We start from the raw sequence: 20,588 nt of genomic DNA on the forward strand, positions 1-20,588 counted from the left end.
ACAAAACCCAAATACATTTTGTTTTTGTTGTCGTTTTTATAACTGTACCCTATGTAGCCCTTTTAGGGTTTGTGTCTTTTTTGCATCTTCTGGTCCAATGAGTCATCCATCATTCTCTAGGTGGCACTTCCCAGTTGTCCGTGCTTCCTCCTTGCATGTCTGTGCACAGTGTGACCCCAACACTGTGAAAGGCTGTAAACGTATTTGGAGTAATTTGATAGGGTGAATGGAGGCCTGGTTGTCCGGCCTGCAGTTATTGGAACCAATACTGATGGAGCCGGCAGGATGACTGGAGGGGGCAGAGTTAGAGGTAACACCCTGTATCCATAGCCAACACCTGTCCTCAGTTCCCAGCAGAAATAGCCAGCTAACGAGCTGGCTTGAGTGGGGGACATTAACACCACACACCGACTCACAGGGCAGCTGTTGCTGGGCATGTGGTCATGGTGAACAGCCACCACCGCTAGATGGATGCAGCACAAGGGGAGGACAGTGTCTGAATATACAAGCCTGTAAAATTGCCAACTGAGGAGGGCGAGAGCCTCTGAGAGGCATATGTGTTCATGAATACGATAACAGCATAAACTGTCTCGCAACCTATGCTCCTGGAACCTGCTTTTAGATGCTGCACATGTAGTATCTACTGCTTGCATAGCATACTTAAAGTTCTTTCTAGACTATGCACGGCTACACTTGCTTATCAGCTTGCATCAAACCTTGCACATGCTGACAATTTTCATTGAACTTTGGCAGTGTTATCTACCGTTTCGGAAACCGTGCACGATTGTATTGGGATCCCAAGTGTATGTGGGTGTGTTTTTCAGCAGATGTTATTGTAGCTGGGCAGTGTAGCTTAGATAGAGACAGCTTGGGGGAAGAAAGTCCACAAGTTTCCCCGACACCATGGATACACTAGGTAAATTCCCCCCAATCCCCCCCCCCCCTCCACGATTTCTGTCCTCTAAACCTAGGTTTTGTCCTCTAAACATATGGTCAGGAGCGTCTTATAGTCAAAAAAGCGTGGTATATATCCCAACTAGCCTATTTGTTGTTTTTTTTAACTACCTACAACTTCCTGCACGCCATCTTAAAGGGAATGTCCAGACATCTTAAAAAAATTTTTTTACTTCAGCCCCTTGCAGCCAACATGTCCAACGCCAGGGTCGTCCTGTACTGTGCCTGCATGAGCGCCGATGTCAATCAAGTCCACGTTGTCTGGAGTGTACTGCGCAGGCGAGCTCACGAGGTCGTCCTCTGCACTGTCCTCTCTGGACCCTGGGCCAGCGGCTGACAGCAGAGCTGCAGTGTGGGACAGGTCGGCTGCAAGGGGCTGTAGGAAGGCCTGGGTAAGTAGATTGATTATTTATTTATTTATTTTTTAAGATGGCTGGACATTCCGTTTCAAGGAAACAAGGGGAGCAGTAAGTGAACACTGACACCCTCCCACCAGAACCTTATGGGGTTTTTTTTGTTTGTTTTTGTTTTTTTTACAGGATTATGTTGGGCTCTGGTATCCTTTAAGAACCCCTACATTGCTCCCACACTGCCCACTGTGTTACATGGCTGCAATCATGTTCTATCGCTTTCCATTCTGAGAAGGGGAGGACTGTGGCTCAGTTGAGCTAGAGAGTTTCAGGCTGTGTGGGTGGAGCTATGGCTTGGATGGAAGCATTCTGCTGTTTAGACTATAAAGAGGCAGACACATGTCAAATGTCTCTTATGCCTGGTACACACCACGCAATTTCCCATCAGAGAGAGACGAGTCGAATCGATTATTTCCGACAGGTCCTATCAATTCTATACAAAATTCATCAGAAATCAGATCGGACCTGCTGGAAATAAATTGATTCGACCCATCTATCTGACGGGAAATTGCATGGAGTGTACCAGGCATTAGAAGACTGCATCTAACAGCAAAGCTGTGGTCAGGAAATGACAAATGTCCGGACACCTGAACTATCACCGCAAAGCGCAAAAACACTCAGCCAGGTTCTAGTATGTTGCTCTGCCCCATTGCAGAAAATAGCCTCGACCTTTACTATATCAGATACAGAAAGGGCTGAGGCCTTATTCTGCAAGGGGGCAGAGCTACTCACTGAAACCTCGTTGACACAGGGCTTTTGTGAATCATTTTACACAGACAACTTGCCGGGACATAACAACCAGCATTAGGGTACCACTGACTTCTTTATATACGCAAGAGGTGCGCTTTAAAAGTGATTTAAGGTAGCCATACACTGGTGGATTTCCCATCAGATTCGACCAACAGATAGATCCCTCTCTGATCGAATCTGATCAGGGAGGGATTGTATGGCTGCCTTTACTGCAAACAGATTATGAATCGATTTCAGCCTGAAACCGTTCACAATCTGTGGTGGTGGTGCTGCCGCCGCTCCCCCCCCCCCGCATACATTACCTGCTCCGGCTGGCGCGACTTCCCCAGTCTCCGCTGTCTTCTTCTCCGCTCTGGTCTCCGGGTTCGGCAAGCTTCACTTCTTCCTGTCTGGGGGAAGTTTAAACAGTAGAGCGCCCTCTAGTGAAGCCTGCCGGACCCGGAGACTAGCGCAGAGAAGAAGACAGCGGAGACCGAGGGAGTTGCGCCAGCGGAGCAGGTAATGTATTGCAGCTGTATTGCGTCGGTCGTCGGGCACTCGAACGCCGCTAGCGACGCGCTCCCTACCCGCGGGCGATCGACGGTAATTTCCCGCACGGAGCGATCGACGGGACCGATCTATTTCGGGACGAAATTGATCGAAATTTAGCGTTAACGATTTGACAGCAGATTCGATCCCAGTGATCGAATCTGCTGTCGATCGGTGGGGAATCGGCCTAGTGTATGGCCAGCTTTATTCTAAAAGAAAGCCTTTGAGCTTGCAGTGGGGATAACAAAAACTTGAGCTATGAAATGTGCTTATATAGTAAAAGGCTTACATCTCGGAACTGCACTTTTCCCAATTCGCCTAGCTCGCTGACGCAGCAGTACGCCGCTTCAGACTGGAGGAAAAGCTGAGCCAGCGTCATCTCTTCACTTCTAAAGAGCTCCCCCATCTTCACAGATTTCACTGTTACTTAACCTAAAAACATAGAAAGAAACAAAGTTCACATACAAGCTTAGCAAAAAACTAAAATGATGTTTTGTATAAATACAGAAAATAAAATGCAGGCATTAGAAAAGCTGTTATGAAATAATGTTGAATCCCCTACTCTTCGCTGTCGTCCATCCCTTTCTTTGACCTAAACTATACATAGAGTTGGCTCAACCAAGACAATCAGGCAATCCAGGTCTCTCAGGGAAACATTGTGGAGCATCGTGGACAGCCATACGAGGAAGCAGCCCCATCCCCAACCCCCCCCCCCCCCCCCTAGGCTTCTTCGGGCAAAAATATTATAGTATGTCCACAAGGATTTACGCTGTAGAGTGAATGTACAGTGCTGCCCATAATTAATTATACCCCGGCAAATTTTGACTTAAAGAGACACTGAAGTGGAAAAAAAAATATGATATAGTGAATTGGTTGTGTACTATGAATAATTACTAGAAGATTAGCAGCAAAGAAAATATTCTCATACTTTTATTTTCAGGTATATAGTGTTTTTTCTAACATTGCATCATTCTATAATATGTGCAGATTACACAACACTCAGCATTCAAAATGAGTCTTTCAGAGCAGTCTGAACTAATGACCTCTCCTCTAGCAGAGAAAAAGTAAACAGTTCACTTACAGTTGAGATAATAAAAGTCAGATAACAGCCCTCTCCACGACTAAGACTTAAGGTAGCCATACACTGGTCGATTTGCCATCAGATTCGACCAACAGACAGATCCCTATCTGATCGAATCTGATCAGAGAGGGATCGTATGGCTACCTTTACTGCAAACAGATTGTGAACCGATTTCAGCCTGAAACCGTTCACAATCGGTGGTGGTGGTGGTGCTGCCGCCGCTTCTCCCCCATCCCGCATACATTACCCACTCCTCCGGCACGACTCCCGTGTCTCCGCTCTTCTTCTCCGCTCTGGTCTCCGGCATGCTTCCCTTCTTCCTGTCTGGGGGAAGTTTAAACAGTAGAGCGCCCTCTACTGTTTAAACTTCCTGCCGGGACAGGAAGAAGGGAAGCATGCCGGAGACCAGACCAGAGCGGAGACGGAGAAGAAGAGCGGAGACACGGGAGTCGCGCCGGCGGATCAGGTAATGTATGCGGCTCTATTGCGTCGGTCGTCGGGCACTCGAACGCCGCTAGCGATGCGCTCTTTACCCGCGGGCGATCGACGGTTATTTTCCACACGGCGCGATCGGACGGAATGGATTGAAATTCGGCGTGTAGCGTGAACGATTGGCAGCAGATTCGATCCCAGTGATCGAATCTGCTATCGAAACGGCGGCAAATCGGGCCAGTGTATGGCCAGCTTTAGTCGGAGAGTTAATGGCTTTTTTGCATAGAGATAACAAATAGAGTTTCTAAACTCTTCCTGTACTGGAAACAATTAGACTGATGTATCCGATCTTAATGTTTTATTTCTTAGCTGTACTACACATACAAATCATAATATCATAATTTTTTTTCGCTTCAGTGTCTCTTTAAAGAGTAACTGTCAGGCATAAAATCAATTCTTTAATTTTTATCTGGTAAATAAGTAATAAGGATGCTAACCAGGCAATCCAAAAGTTAAAATCTCTATTACTTTTTTGGTTTATAAATGATCATTCCCCAGTTTACATGACTCTTATTTGGTACGCTGCCGCAAAAAGGAAGTTGCAGGGCATGCTGGGTTGTCCTTTTTTGCTTCTGTAGATTAGTTAACCAATATCAAGCACAGCTAGCGGCTTTATATGAACTTTATATATACTGAGGCCCAATCGGACTATGCAATTGTTTATGCGCATTGCTGAAATTTACGCAATTTATTTTACCTCATGGACTATTGCGCAATTATGAATACGGATGTTTTTTTAAACACTGCAGTTACAGATGGATATATTTTTATGGACATTGTGACAGTCATTTGAGGCTTTATATTAAGTGCATAGGCGATTTTTATCACCCTGGGTCATATATACAGTGCGCACTGTGGGACTTTCACAGGTAGTACCCTATTAGAGGGCGTTTTAAATATAGGGTTTTGTAGGATTTGGTATTTTATGTATAAGCAATAAAAGTTAATTTTTATATTGCAGTAATCCGTGCTGTGGCAGTGATTTTGATAATTTATGCAACTTGAACTTTATCCCATTAGCATATGTAGTGGTGATTGATTTATGGGTGTTTCAGGTTTAGATCAATAGGCTGTATATTATTGTAGATTAGTTAAGTCTGAGGGGAAATAAAGAAGCAAAAAAGACAACCCAGCATGCCCTGCAACTTCCTTTGTGCAAGAAAAGTAATAGAGATTTTAACTTTTGGATCGCCTGGTTAGCAGCCTTATTACTTATTTACCAGATAAAAATAAAGAATTGATTTTTGATTTTATGCCCGACAGTTACACTTTAAAGTTACTTTTATTCAAAACAGCAAATCATTTTTTGACGGGAAAGGACATAGGTGTCTCAAAAGATAAGATGGATGTACAAGAGGAATTATTGTGGAAAAAAAACATTTCTCAGCTTTTATTTACATTTGAGCAAAAAGTGTCCAGTCCAAAATCATTCACACAATTCACAAACTGTCACAGTCTGTGGGAAAATCCAAAGTTCTATACCATTCCAAATAGTCCAAGCTATTCTAAAGCATCCTAATTACCCTGATTAATTGGGACCAGCTGTTTTAATCAACTCAACAGGTGAAAGACACCAGCTCTCTGCAGTTGGTTTGTGGACAGCCATGGCTAAGACAAAGGAGCTCAGTGAGGACCTGCGGCTGCGCATTGTGGCTGCTCACAAGTCTAAGTTGCAGTGGCTACAGTGCTACAGTGCAAAGTATTATTAAAAAATACAAGGTGTGACTTGAACATGACCTTCTCTGATAGACAGTGGCATAAGATACTCATCTTCTCTCATAAGTCTTCTGTTTCCTCTAGGAGCCAGGAGGCAGGCTACAAAATATTTTCCAGGTGGTAATTGACTCCTTACAGGCTTCATAAAATGTATCCCCTGACCTTCCCCTTGTGCTGGAGATGCGGCCTGGAAACTGGCACTTTGGTACATATATTTTGGCCGTGTAGTAAACTCAAGCAGTTCTGGACAGATGTGAGAGAGATAATGCACGTTTTAATGGACTATCTCCCCCCAGACTCCCCTGCCTTTTTCCTATTACATCACAATCACTGGTCGATTAGGAGATATAAAAAAAAAACTCTCACTAGACAATTAATGCAGCCAAAATCTTAATAGCTAGGAAATGGAAATCGTCTGAACCTCCCTCTATACAGGATTGGTTCTGAGAAATTGATTGGGTGGAGAAAATGGAGGACCTCACTGCTAGTATGCGGGAGAAGCAGGAGCAATATCGGAAGACATGGTATGGATGGTTTGAATTCAAAGAATCGACGGAGGCGTGGCTTGCCGCCGAGAAGAATGGTCGTGTGATCTCCGCTCTCCTCAGAGACCCAGATAATACAGCGGCCATACGCGACACACAGCACTTACCCCAAGCTGGTTCAGGCACCGACAGCCTCCGCTACCTCTCTGCACCCCGACATGGCAGAAACGGAAGAAAGGGGCCGCCCGTCCGCGCAAGCTGACGGAGTTCTTCACCGCTCCTGCGGCCTCCCAAAATGGCGCCGGCTCCATGCGCTCTTCATCTGCAGCCGCACAAGCACAAGGTAGGGCGCTGAATTCAGCCCTCTCTACGCCTCTGCCCTGCTCCAACTCCTTTGCAGCCCTCTCTGCTCCGGACAGTGAATCCTCTGCTCCTAACGCCCCCACATCACACAGCCCAGCTAAAACAAAGCCCAGACGGGACCCTGAGCAAACAGCCTCCTCTCCTGCTCAGCATGAGCCTATAGGTCACTTCCCTGCATCAGATCAACCTGTATCCCAGGCCTTTAAGGCTTTTATGACATCTTTCCGGGAAGCCTTACAGACTGATCTGAAATCACTTTCAGTTCAGCTCCTCCACTCACTGACCAATCTCTCTGACAGAGTTTCCAGTATTGAAGATAAAATTCCTGGTATGTCTATGGCCCATAACGAATTGGTAGACGCTCACTTGGAACTAGTAGAAGATGTTAAATGGATCAAAGGGAAAAATGATTCTGAGGATAGGAATAGACGAAACAAAGATCAGAGGCATCCCGGAATCTACTGTATCTCTACTGAGGACTTGCACCGTTATGTTACAACAATGCTTAAAACCTCTCTCCCAGAGATCCCATCCTAGGAACTTGTAGTTGATCGCGCCCATAGACTACCGAAGCCGAAATTCCTCCCTGAGAAAGTCCCCAGGGACGTCATAGTGCGCATCCACTTTCTCCATGTCAAGGAGACCCTTCTGGCCCTTACAAGAAGAGGTAAACCGCTCCCCGACCCTTACGCCTCACTATCTATTTGTGGATCTGTCCCAAATGACTTTACAAGCTAGAAGGGCTTTAGTCCCAGTAACTTCAGCTTCACGCAACTGCAACATACCATATAAGTTGGGTTTCCCCACTAAATTAATCACCCAGAGGAATGGCTCCGTGTTTATTGTTAAGTCTCCACAAGAAGGCTCCACACTATTGCGCACGTGGAATATCCTTATACCTGCGCTCCCTGAAAAGAAGAACACTCTCTCCCAAATGTCACAAGAAAACACGCCTGGCATGGAATGGCTCCCAGGCTCCTCCTGCCCTCCTGAAGATCCGACTGCTACAGCTATTGTTACCTGACCTCTCCTTAAAGTGAACCTCCAGACTAAAAATCGACTCAGCGGCACTGAAAAGGCTTTGTGTTTCTTTAACAGTTTCACAGCATCAGAACTTTGTTTCTCTTATACAAGCCTCATTTTTAGCTGCACAGAAGAAAACTGCCCGGGCTTTTTTCCCATGATGCTGTGCAAAGCATGATGGGATTTCTGATTTTGTTGTTCTCGTTCTGCTGTTTTGGTGCAATTTTTTTTTTTTTACATTTTGAATTTGACATTTGAAGCCTAGCGTGTGCAGTTGGGAGGGGTAATCAGGACACAGGATAGTTGGAACTGTGTCTCCTGCTCCTTGTCACCTCCTTTCAACCAAAAAGATGGCTGCCCCCATGACAAAGATGGCAGCCCCCATGAATCACAAACATTTGCCTGTTCTTTTAAAAAACAGGGTGGGTAAGAGATTATATTACCTATCTATTCTAATTAACATAAGTAATGTAACTTGATGACAGTATGTTTGTTTAGGCTGAAGTTCCCCTTTAAGTAATCCTTATTGTCTATTCATACTGGGTCATCTGCTCGCTCCACAGTCCTTTTTACACCTATGGACTTTGACTTACCTTCTCTGGCTCACTGAACTTTTGGAGCTTAATACTCCCCCCCCCCCCCCCCCACGTGCATGGAGTTAATTCTCCTTACCCCATCACTTGGGTTTCCCCAACCGAAGATGGGTCTCAGCCAGGCACTGGTTTGTTTATATGTTTTAAAATTCAGTGTGCTCCTAAATAGTTTTCATATGCTGTTGTCCTACCTTTAACCAGAGGCTCCCCCCCTTCTCTTCCCACCTCCCCCCCCTTGACCACTTCTCAACTTTCATGGGAAATATCTTATTGTACTTTGTGGAATGTTCTATTTTTGTTTATGATAGCATTATGATATACAAACTCAATGATCAATAGGAGTCTTAAACTACTCTCTCTGAATGTACGGGGTCTCAACTCAGATAAGAAGCGTTATTTGCTATGGAGATTGGCCAGAGAGGAAAAGGCAAAGATTCTTTGTATCCAAGAGACCCACCTCACTGACCAATCTGCACCGAAGCTGAGACACCCTGCTTTCCCCCATATCTTCCACAGCACCTTTGGTCAAAAAAAGAAAAGAGGGGTCTTTATAGCTATTAAAGACTCTGTACCCTTTGAACTCATTTCTTCACATCATGACCCCAATGGAAGATATGTAGTCCTTAATTGCAAAATCTCAAACACTGTTTTCTCAATTATCAATGTTTATGCCCCTAACTGTAAACAGGTCAGATTTTTCAATTCTTTAATTCGAAAAATCTCCCCTCTGCTACAAGGTATAAAAATCATATGTGGTGACTTTAACTGTATTGTTGACCAGGATCTTGACACCTCCTCTCGGAGATCCTCACCTAGCCCTTCTTTAAGAAAATCTCTGCTTAACGCTGAATTACCGTATTTATCGGCATATAAGACGCAGCGGCATATAAGACGCACCTAAGTTTGGAGGGCAAAAATTAGGAAAAAAAAAAAAACTAAACCTAGGTGCGTCTGCAATGCAGGGGCATCTTATGGACCTTTCACCTCCTAAAACTGTCTCTAACCTACTCTATCTACACTACACTATCCCCTGCTGCCCTACCAACTAAGCTACATAGCAATTCACTACACAACACTGCACTAACACACCACTTCAATACACTTCACTACACTATCCTGCACCAACATAACACCACTTCAATTCAATTCATTACACTATACTAACACTACAACACCATCAATACTACACCTGATCCTGCCGCAGCGCTCCTTTCCCCCTTCTCTCCAGCTGCGATCCTCTTCTCCCTCTGGAAGTCAAGTTCGGGGAAGCTGCTGCCGCCGCTTGGTCCTCTGTTCCTCCTGTGATGAAAATAAAGATAGGTACATCAGCGGCACGTTATCGATAGTTTATGCGCATCGCAATCCCCTTCCATGCACCTCACGGAAAGCCGCCCCCTGCCGCTACACGCTGGGTCCTTCTCGCTGGCCGCCTCCTTCCCCGTCTTCACTGCACGTGCGCCGCGTCATGCGTGACGTCATGCATGACACGGCGCACATGCAGTGAAGACGGGGAAGGAGGCGGCCAGCGAGAAGGACCCAGCGTGTAGCGGCAGGGGGCGGCTTTCCGTGAGGTGCATGGAAGGGGATTGCGGATGCGCATAAACTATCTGTAATGTGCCGCTGATGTACCTATCTTTATTTTCATCACAGGAGGAACAGAGGACCCAGCGGCGGCGGCAGCTTCCCCGAACTTGACTTCCAGAGGGAGAAGAGGATCGCAGCTGGAGAGAAGGGGGAAAGGAGCACCGCGGCAGGACGGGTAAGAGCTTCCCTGCGCACTCTGCACCCATTTTTTTTGTATCTTTGGCATATAAGACGCAGCCACTTTTCCCCTCCTCTTTGGGGGAAGAAAAAGTGTGTCTTATATGCCGAAAAATACGGTATATGATACTTGGCGCATATTAAACCCCACTAGCAGAAGCTACTCATACTTTTCATCAGTACATACCTCATTGGCACGGATTGACCTGATTTTAGCTGACAAATTTTTTCCTACCCTACCTGAGATCTGCAGAGACAGGTATCAGATCCTGGTCCAATCATGCTCCAATAAGCATTACACTGCAGCTATCTTCTAAAATAGGAGCAGCCAGACCCTGGAGGTTGAATGCTTCAATCCTCACCTCACCCAAACTAGCCTCCCAAATTGAAAAGGAAATCCAAACCTACTTTCAACTCAATCCCGCCCCTGACACCTCTAAACTAAACCAATGGCTGGCCCATAAGGCATATATCCGAGGAATCTGCATTAAAATTTCCTCATTTCATAACAAACAAAAGAGAAAACACCTTGATGATCTTCTGCTAAATATCTCTACTTTAGAACAGGACCCTTCTCTCCCCTCCAATCCCCAAACCCGTAAGCTTCTCGAATCCTTTCAGGCATAATCTTAGGAACCTGTTATTCCAGAATTATGACAGATGGCTTTCAAAACAGACACTCGTACTACTCAGACTCAAATAAAGCTAGTAAAAAAATGGCTTTAAAAATAAAAGGTATGAGAATTAAACAGAAAATTACCCAAATTAACTCACCCACACTCAAATATCGTCCAACACCACCCCCAAGATATAGCCTAGCTATGGCAGACTATTATAGAAAATTATATAACCTACACCTTTGCCCTGACACCCACCAACCTACCTCCCAAGACATTGGAGCCTTTCTAGACACCGTCCATTTACCCTCTATATCACCAGAACAGTCTCAACTTAATAAACCTTTCACTGATTCAGAAATCTTATCAGCTATAAAACTCCTGAAACCTAGCTAAGCCCCTGGCCCTGATGGGTTTATTAATAAGTACTATCTTTCCTTCTCAAAACTCCTTGTATCCCTCCCTAACAAATACTTTTAATGAAATATCTTCATTAAACTCCCTACCTCCTGAATTCTTATCAGCAACAATTACCACTATCCATAAACAAGGTAAAGATCCCCTAAATCCGAGCAGCTACAGACCCATATCGCTACTCAACACAGATCTAAAACTTTTTGCCAAAGTACTCGTCAATAGACTGGCCCCCACCCTACCCTCACTGATCAACCCAGATCAGGTGGGGTTTGTAAAAGGAAGACTCACGAGCGACGGGACAAGAAGGATACTGGGCCTTCTGCATAATATTGAGACCTGTCGGACGCCTTCTCTCTTCCTGTCTTTGGATGCAGAGAGGGTGTTCGACATGGTCAATTGGTGCTATTTAAGAGAGACCCTCCAGCGCTTTGGCATCTCTGGCTTTTACTCAATACAATTTTAGCACTATAATCCAACCCCTCTGCAGTAGTTACAAACGATGGTTTTAGATCCATACCATTCAACATCACGAACGGAACCAGACAAGGTTGCCCCCTCTCTCCCTTAATATTTATCCTCTCCCTCGAACCCCTTGCCCAATTAATTAGAAACGGCCTACTTATCTCAGGTGTCACAATAGGGAAAGATCAATTTAAGCTCGGCCTATTCGCGGATGATATTATACTAACTTTAACCAACCCCTCCAAGTCCGTATCTAGAGTAAAAAATATATTAGCATTATTCTCCGGTGTATCATATTATAAACTGAACGAATCCAAGTCTGTGATTATGCCTATAAACCTAACGCCTACACAAATTACCCCACTCAAGTCTCTCTTCTTTCTCCTGGTCTGACCGCTCCATACGTTATCTTGGAATAGAATTAACCCCTTCCATATCCCAACTTTTTAGAGCCAACTACACCCCATAGTTATCCAAACTCCCTCCCCTCCTTCAGACAATTATCCAACAGGAATTCTCATGGATTGGTAGGACGGCTGCTTTCAAAATGGTTATCCTACCACACTTCCTATACCTGTTTAGAAACGTACCTATTGCAGTTCCTATAACCTTTCTACGCAGATTACAATCTATTATTAACAGGTTTATTTGGGCCAATAGACTACCAAGATTTTCTAACGGTATCTTAACCCTACATCAAAAAATATGGTGGTTTTGGCCTCCCTGCCTTAATTTCTTACTATAGAGCAACAATAGTTGAACAAGCTATAACTGCCTGCCGCCAATCTCCCGATAAACTCTGGATAAGAATTAAAAGATCCTTTCTCCAAGGCCACCCCCTCCCGGCCTATCTAGCTTCCTTCAACCTTAGAAAAAAAAAGGGGACATATGTCGTTATCCCATTAGCAGAAATATGGCCAAGGAATGGCATAGATTCTGCGATATATTTCACCAAAAAGACTCAAATACTCACCTTAAAATCCCTATCTCTATCGTATCTCTAAATATCCCGGACCTGAATCTATCATAGTGGGAAACCCAAGGGATAGTTTATATCCAAGACTTATTTAACAAAAACACCATTAAGACCTTCTCAGATCTGCAACAGTCTTTCAATATCTCTGGAAGGGATTTTTATAAATATCTTCAAATTAGAGATTTCATTCTAACCCCCCCCCCCTCTTGAAGTTCCTTCCAAGAGATATTGTGATCTCCCTCAATTTACATCCCATCCAAATCAAGGTATCCCACCTATATTCTTATATCAATTCAGCTTCACGTCCTGACACCCACTGGCAACTCTCGTCATGGAACAGATCCTTAAACATTACCGCCTCACAAGATGATTGGAAGAGAGCCTCTAGGGAGATGAGGAAAACCTCGCACTGCTCTAGCCCCTGGGACAACCACTTGAGGACTCAGCCTTTATCTCCCCTTAAGGACCAGTGTGTTTTTTTATGATCTGTGCTGGGTGGGCACTGCAGCCCCCAGCACAGATCAAATAGCAGGCAGAGCGACCAGATCGCCCCCCTTTGTTTCCCACTAGGGGGATGATGTGCTGGGGGGGTCTGATCGCTCCTGCCTGCGTGTGGCTGGCGGGGGGGGGGGGCACCTCAAAGCCCCCTCCACCACAGGATTCCCCCTCTCCCTCTCCTCCCTCCCTGCCCAGGAGATCGGATGCTGCACAGGAACTGAACAGCTCCTGCCTGTCATGTGACAGCAATGGTCCTGCAGCTACCACTTTGCCGACACGCGTGTGAGTGCACGGTCGGCAAGTGGTTAAACTACGCTGGCAATGGTTCTACACCCCAACCAAATTATCAAAGTTTCAATGTAGCACATCCCCTCTCTGTTGGAGGGGCTGTGGTCTTGAAGGATCTCTTCCACACATGTGGTTTTGTCCTAAGATTCGTCCATTATGGAAACAAATTGAACGCCTTATAAACCGACCGCCTTATTCGCGAGTAATTTACCCTCAGGCTTAGCCCTGCTCCACCTAGATGCGCACATGCTTCCCAAACAGGATAAGCTTATAATCTCCCACTTGTTTATTACCACAAGATTAGCAATAACAGCCCATGTGGCTTTCCCCTGATTGCCCTTCAATTGCTAACATCCTGGCAAAAACTGATTTCCATTTGCATGCAGAAAAATGTTTTCATGTAAAAGAAGAAAACTATCTTTTTACTCCACAAGTACAAAACTGGTCATTACTGTTCCCCCAGTCAACCATTCTTGAAGACTAACTTAGCTGCCTCCTCCCCCCCCCCCCCCCCCCTTCCCTTATTAGCCTCTGCCAATAACCTAAAAACCCCTTCCTTTAGCAGTTACTTCAATTTCTGAGTTTTTACCATCAACACGCCTGAAGTTTATCTATAATTAAGAACCCAATTCAGTTAGACATATCTCCTTAACTAGCATTTTGTCTGCTACTCTATGCAGGATGTTGATTTTTGCTCACTGTTGCTGTTCAGTTGGATTAAAGAAAGTTCAATGTGTTTTTATATTTTCTATATTTTCTATATCTATATGCGCACTAGTAAGCCGCTAGGCTTGATTTGCCTGTTTTGTTTACTCGTTTTACTGTTAAAAACTCAAAGACTTATTGTAACAAAACAAGAATTCAAAGAATCGCCCAGGTACACCTCTCTCACTTCCAACTAGAATTGCATTTAACTAGAACCACCCTTTTTCCAAAATATAATTTTCTGAGATGGGCTCTGAAGGTACTTTCGAATTCCCCTTTAGGCGTTGATCTTACTTGACAGTGGGCACCCAGACGTAGAAGTACTTATCCTCCTCATTTCCTCTTTCCTTGACTCTTTTCTTTACTTCTTGGTCTTACCTAATTTTCTACCTTGATGTTTTTTGCCTCTGCACCTTAGCCGTTTTCTCCTCTAGCTATAATTTGCCCAATCATTTTATGATATTACTCTTTGTGCTCTCAGAGGTGTAACCTGATGTATATCGAGCCTAAGTTACGGATAAGCCATTATGGAATCCCAGGTGGTTGTTCTCAATAGGCCCTGGGATTTCCTTTCTTCACTTTGCCTGTTGCAACATGGCATCTTGCTACACATTACTATGTTGCAGGTTCCTCTGACCTGAATCTTGTATAATTGTTTCTTGGTGGTGCTGGTTTGCCATCTGGAAAGCTGTATTGCAGTACCTGTGTTCCACTAACTACTTGGTGCTCGTAATGGCTATACTTTTATCTGTAATGTTTTTCAAAAATTTGTTGTTATAAATAAAACCAGCAAAGGACCAGCACCACACAACGGTATTGTACAGCTCTTCTTAGTGCTTTATTGAAATAAGCATGCTAGCAACAACAGACGCTGTTTCGGCCTCCTTAGGCCTTTTTCAAGTTGCTTAATGATCATCGATGATCACTAAGCAACTTGAAAAAGGCCTAAGGAGGCCGAAACAGCATCTGTAGTTGCTATCATGCTTATTTCAATAAAGCACTAAGAAGAGCTGTACAATACGTTGTGTGGTGCCGGTCCTTTGCTGGTTGTATTGTCGTGACCCCTTGGTACCGGGGTGAGGACATTGGCACACCGTTCTATCTATTTGAGCCTGCAGTGTTGTTCCTGGGCGCTTGGAGAATAAGTTGTTATAAATAAAGAATCTTTAAAAAAAAAAAAAAAATACAAGATGTTCTGCACTGTGGAAATTCTCAGAGGACGTGGTCGGAAGCCAAAAGTGACACCTGTGCTGGCCAGGAGGATAGTGATAGAGGTGATCAAGAATCACCACCAAGGCCATCCTGGTGAATCTGCACTCTGCTGTTGGCAATGTATTAAGGCACACAATCCAACGGACACTGCACACTTCTGGGTTCCACTGATACAGAACAAGGAGGACACCACTTCTCCAGATAAGCAAAACAAAAGCTTGCTTGGCCTTTGCAAATGCTCATCTGGACGAAGAAGAAGACTTCTGGTCTTCTGTGAAACAAAAATTGAATTGTTTGGACACAATGAGGTTTCCTTCATTTGGTGTAAAAAAAATGAGAAACCTTCAACTCAAAGAACACCATCCCAACTGTCAAACATGGTGGTAAGAACCTAATGCTTTGGGGATTTCTGTCAGCCAATGGACCAGGGAACCTAATCACAGTAAACAGCACCATGGAAAAAAAAAAAAAAAGTACTACATGAGGATTCTCAATGACAACTTCAGGCAGAGAAACTTGGCCTTGACCACCAATGGACATTTCAGCATGACTATGACCCCAAAACACAGCAAAAGTGAAGGAATGGTTAGCAGACAACAACATTAACGTTTTGGAGTGGCCCAGCCAGAGTCCAATCATGAATCCAATTGACAATCTGTGGAGGGAGCTAAAGATCAGAGATGGCAAGAAGACCCTCCAACCTGAAAGATTTGGAGCTCATTGCTAAAGATGAATGGGCAAAAATGCTCGTGGAGACATGCAAAAAGCTGATCTGCGATTATAGTAAGTGTTTGATTGCTGTAATAGCTAATAAAGGCTTTTCTATTGATTACTGAGAAGGGTATGAATAATTTTGGACTGGACAGTTTTTGCTCAAATGTAAATAAAAGCTGAGAATTCCCCCCCCCCCCCCCCCCCCCCACAATAATGCCTCTTGTACATCATCTTATCTTTTGAGAGACACCTATGTCATTTCCTGTCAAAAAATTATTTGCTGGTTGAATAAAACTAACTTTAAGTCAAAATTTGCCAGGGGTATGAATAATCATGGGCAACACTGTACATGTGATAATATATTTCAAAATAATCTGGAAACACTGGCAAAGTTTTTAAGTAGCAAAGCTTCTTGCAAATGACAGTAACCAATTAGTAAGTACATTAGCTTAACTGCCTGAGCAGTAGGGTTAATTGTATCATATGATATACGGTACATCGTGGCATTAACTGTATTATAAAGTACACTATTGAGAGTTAGAGGATAGCTTTGGGTTAATCACTGCAGGGTATGTTCTAGGAATACAGTGCAGTTTCGAGCCTGCAGCATCTGTCCCAATGACAGAAAGTAAGGCACAATCTCCCAAGTAGAAAACATTAGTGCTATCTTTAACTGTCCAAAACAAAAACCTTTGCCTGCTGTGTTCTCCTTGGAGGAGTTAAAGAGACTCTGTAACAAAAATTTTGAGCCTTATTTCTTCTGTCCTATAAGTTCCTATTACTGTTCTAATGTGGTCTGTCTTACTGCAGCCTTTCCTACTTGCACTGTCTCTGTAATAAATCTTATCTCTTTTCCTCTGTCATGTCTGTCGGGCTGAGGCTGGATTGTGTGGAATGTGCAGCACTGCTTGTCATTGGCAGAAGCTTTACACACACCCTCCAAGCTCTGCATGAGTCACACAGTAAGCTAGTTCTCAGCCTATGATACTCTGGTTAGAAGCCAGTCTTTTGTTTGTAAACACTGCCTAAAAGTTAAAGTGGTCTAACACCCAGCATTTCAACTTTGCTTTAAAAGATTGCTTACAGCTTATAAACTATTATGCCAGATTTTTTTTTATCAGAAATTCACTGAATGGATTAAACATGACATTTTAGTGCTGCATTTAGCTAGAAATCCTCCTCTGTGCTTGCTTGTTTAGTTACAAATGTATCTATCTACAATGTAACAAACAAACACTGCTCTGAGAGAACAAAGAGGGCTTCCCCGGCAGGCTTTTCAAAGGTCTATTTGTATTCCAAATAAAGATACATTTTGTAACTAAAGATAAGAACGGATGCGGATTCCTAGTTAAATGCAGCACTAAAATGTCATGTTTAACCCATTCAGTGAATTTCTGCTTAAAAAAAATCTGGCATAATAGTTTGTAAGCTGTAAGCAATCTTTTAAAGCAAAGTTGTAATGCTGGGTGTAAAACCGCTTTAAATACAAACCAGGATTGCAGCAGGGAGTGGCAGAAACAGCACAGAGGGGCACAGGAGAACATAAGGAATAAAATGGTATGCTTTTTATTGTAAGAATTTTACAGTACAGATTCTCTTTAATATGTCAAAGGATAGAAACAGACATAAGGCCTGGTTCACACATAAATCGGCAGGTTTCCGGTCCAGTACTGTCCTGTCCGTTTTGCATCAGTTTTCTATCAGTTTTACCAGACAGGACCAGACATGTACTGTATTTTTTTCGACTATAATACTCACTTATTCTCCCCCAAAAGTGGGGGAAAAAAGTCAGTGTCTTAGTCATAGTCCAAATGCAGGGAGTTCTTGACTTGTGAACGTCTGCCAATATGAACCTCCAACCCGCCATAATGTCAGGAACTCCCTGTACTCTGCCCATGCCTAGAGGATGACACGGGGACAAACGGAGGACACAGGGGGACACAAAGGGCCATAGAGTAGGACACAAGCAGGACAGAGGTGGACAAGGGGGACAGAGGAGGACACGGAAAGACACAAGAGATACAAGGGGGCATGGAGGTACAAAGGGGGCATAATCCACAAGATGTGAAGAATACAGAGGCGCCAGCAGAATAAAAGTAGTATAAATTAAAACCAAATAAAATGTGGAGACAAGGGTGGGCTTACCACATCCACTATGTATCGTTTAACCACTTGCCGACCGCCCACTACCTATAGGCGGCGGCAAAGTGGCATGCCCAGGACCACGTAATGCTCATAGGCGTCGGGTCCTGGAGGAGGGGGATTGCGGGCGATCGCGCGCATAGCCAGCATTAGGCTCTGCCCACGTGTCGTCAACCCGCCGGCGCTGCGGATTGGCCGGCGGGTTGACGACACGTGGGCAGAGCCTAATCCTAACTTTTTAAAACAGCCAATTGAAAGCGTATAATACACTTTGTTAGGTAAACAAAGTGTATTATACACGCTGCCTCCTCCCTGGTGGTCACAGCGTGCGATCGACCATCAGAGAGGACGGCAGAACTGTAAGTCCAGCACACTGATCCTGTCCACCTGCTCACTAATCGCCCACAGCACCCATCAGACCCCCCCTGACACCACTGTTTGCACCCAAGCACCCCCCTAATCACCAATCAATCACTCCCTGTCACTATCTGCCAACGCTATTTTTTAGATCAGGTCCTAAACTGCCCCCTGGGGGCTCCTGATCAGCCCCCCACACCCTCAGATCCTCCCAGACACCCCTCCCCCTGTGTACTGTATACATCTATTCTTCCCTGTAATCACCCACTGATCTCCTGTCAATCACCCCGTCACCACCTGTCACTGCTACCCATCAGATCAGACCCCAATCTGCCCCTTGCGGGCACCCAATCACCCGCCCACACCCTCAGATTGCCCACAGACCCTCCCTATCACTTCACCAGTGCATTGCTTGCATATATTCTCCTCTGTAATTACCTACTGATCACCTAGCGATCACCTCGTCACCACCTGTCACTGCGGGCTCCTCATCCCCCCCCCCCCCCCGCCCTTAGATCCCCCTCTGATCACTCCCCCCTGCCCTTAGATCCCCCCCTCCCCCCATTGTGTACCTCTAATCTCCTGTCTGTAACGCTTGATTGTGCTTTGATTGGCTCTGATTGTCTCAATTGTCCCGTGATTGGTTTTCGATTGTCCCGTGATTGGTTTTTCGATTGCGCTGATTGGCTGCGATTGCCGTCTGATTGCCTCTAATCACTCTTATTGGCTCTAATTGTGTTGTAATTGCCTTGATTGCCCTCTGAGTGGCTTTCATTGTCTGTGATTGTTTCTGATTGCCCCCATTGCTGTATGATTGCCTCTGATTGCCCCTGATAACCCCCCCCCCCCCGTCACTATCCTAGTGATCTAAAATGTGACTTTTTTTAGTATCGCTAGTGTCAACGGTTAGGCCAGTTAGCTAGGCCCCTGTGTTAGTGTCAGTTAGCTCTCAGCCCACTGCACCACAGTCACTAATTAGTCGCTGATTAGCGTCATCACTGTCACTAATCAGAATTGGTAATCTATAGTATCTGTAAGTAATTATTACTGATCGCAGTCAGATCTATATTAGGGTCACTAGGATCCAATAAAAAAAACAGTGTTTGCCCGATCAGGCCTGATCGTTCGCCTGCACTTGCGTTCAGCCCGCCCCACCGCAGTGACAGAAATTTTTTTTATGATCACTGCAAAAAACACTGTACAATAGCTGTGGCACTGTAAAGATAAGTTTTTATTATTTTTTTTTTTTTTTTTTTTTTTTTTATCAAAACTCAGTGACCACAGCTTTCTACTCCACAAGTACTCTTTTGCTAGATAGGTGCTCTTTTTCCTGGGTAGTCTCAGAGGAATACCCCCTAAATTTAGCAGTCCACCATGGCAAGAAAGGGGTATTCCGATGAGGAGGTGTACAGGTACATGGCCCAGTTGGATGAGGACGATTGGGACGTCTCATCCAAAAAATCTTCTGGGTCAGAGTACGAACCTGTTGACAGCAGTGGCTCGCTGACCGATAGCGATGACAAGGTTAAGGTCCCGGCTAGAGCCAGGCGTACCACACCCCATATCACTGGACCGCAGGTGGCGCGGGATCTGCCTCAAGGGCAGCAGAGTGGTGGTAGTGCTGGTCTGAGGTTTCATGGTGAGGCATACACCAGCAGCGCAGCATCTCCTGGACCTAGCACCAGTACTTCCGTAGACCCTGGTGAAGTGGCGAGCACCAGAATGGAAGTTGAAACTGGTTCGGTGGCACGTGCATTAAGACCCGAGTCGTAGCCACCAAGAAAAACGGCCCGTACTACCCACAGTCTTCCAGAGGTGCTGGCAAATCCCAATTGGCAATCCCCTGGTTCCGCCGCACCCGTACTGCCCCTTTCTCCGCCCAGTCTGGAGTGTGATAATCTAGGAACGGCCCTAGTTTTTTGTCTGTTCTTCACAGAGGATCTCTATGACTTAATTGTGGCTGAGACGAAACCGTTATGCCCCACATAACATAAGTTTCCGAACTTAAAACCTTTTTGGGCCTTCTCCTTGGATGGGTCTAGTC

General features: G+C 44.8%; 1 protein-coding gene across 7 annotated transcripts in view; it reads right to left on the reverse strand.

Moving 5' to 3' along the window:
* Positions 1-20,588, reverse strand: part of ATP6V0A1 (ATPase H+ transporting V0 subunit a1) — a 184,540-nt gene that overhangs the window by 143,364 nt on the left and 20,588 nt on the right. For all 7 annotated transcript variants that reach the window (XM_068263441.1, XM_068263440.1, XM_068263437.1 and 4 more), the window contains exon 2: positions 2,932-3,074. In XM_068263441.1, the coding sequence (XP_068119542.1) occupies positions 2,932-3,048 (117 nt within the window). In that variant the 5' untranslated portion in view covers positions 3,049-3,074. The remainder of the gene's footprint in view (positions 1-2,931; positions 3,075-20,588) is intronic.

The sequence above is a fragment of the Hyperolius riggenbachi genome, chromosome 12 (genome assembly GCF_040937935.1).
Source record: "Hyperolius riggenbachi isolate aHypRig1 chromosome 12, aHypRig1.pri, whole genome shotgun sequence".
Taxonomy (NCBI): Eukaryota; Metazoa; Chordata; class Amphibia; order Anura; family Hyperoliidae; genus Hyperolius; species Hyperolius riggenbachi.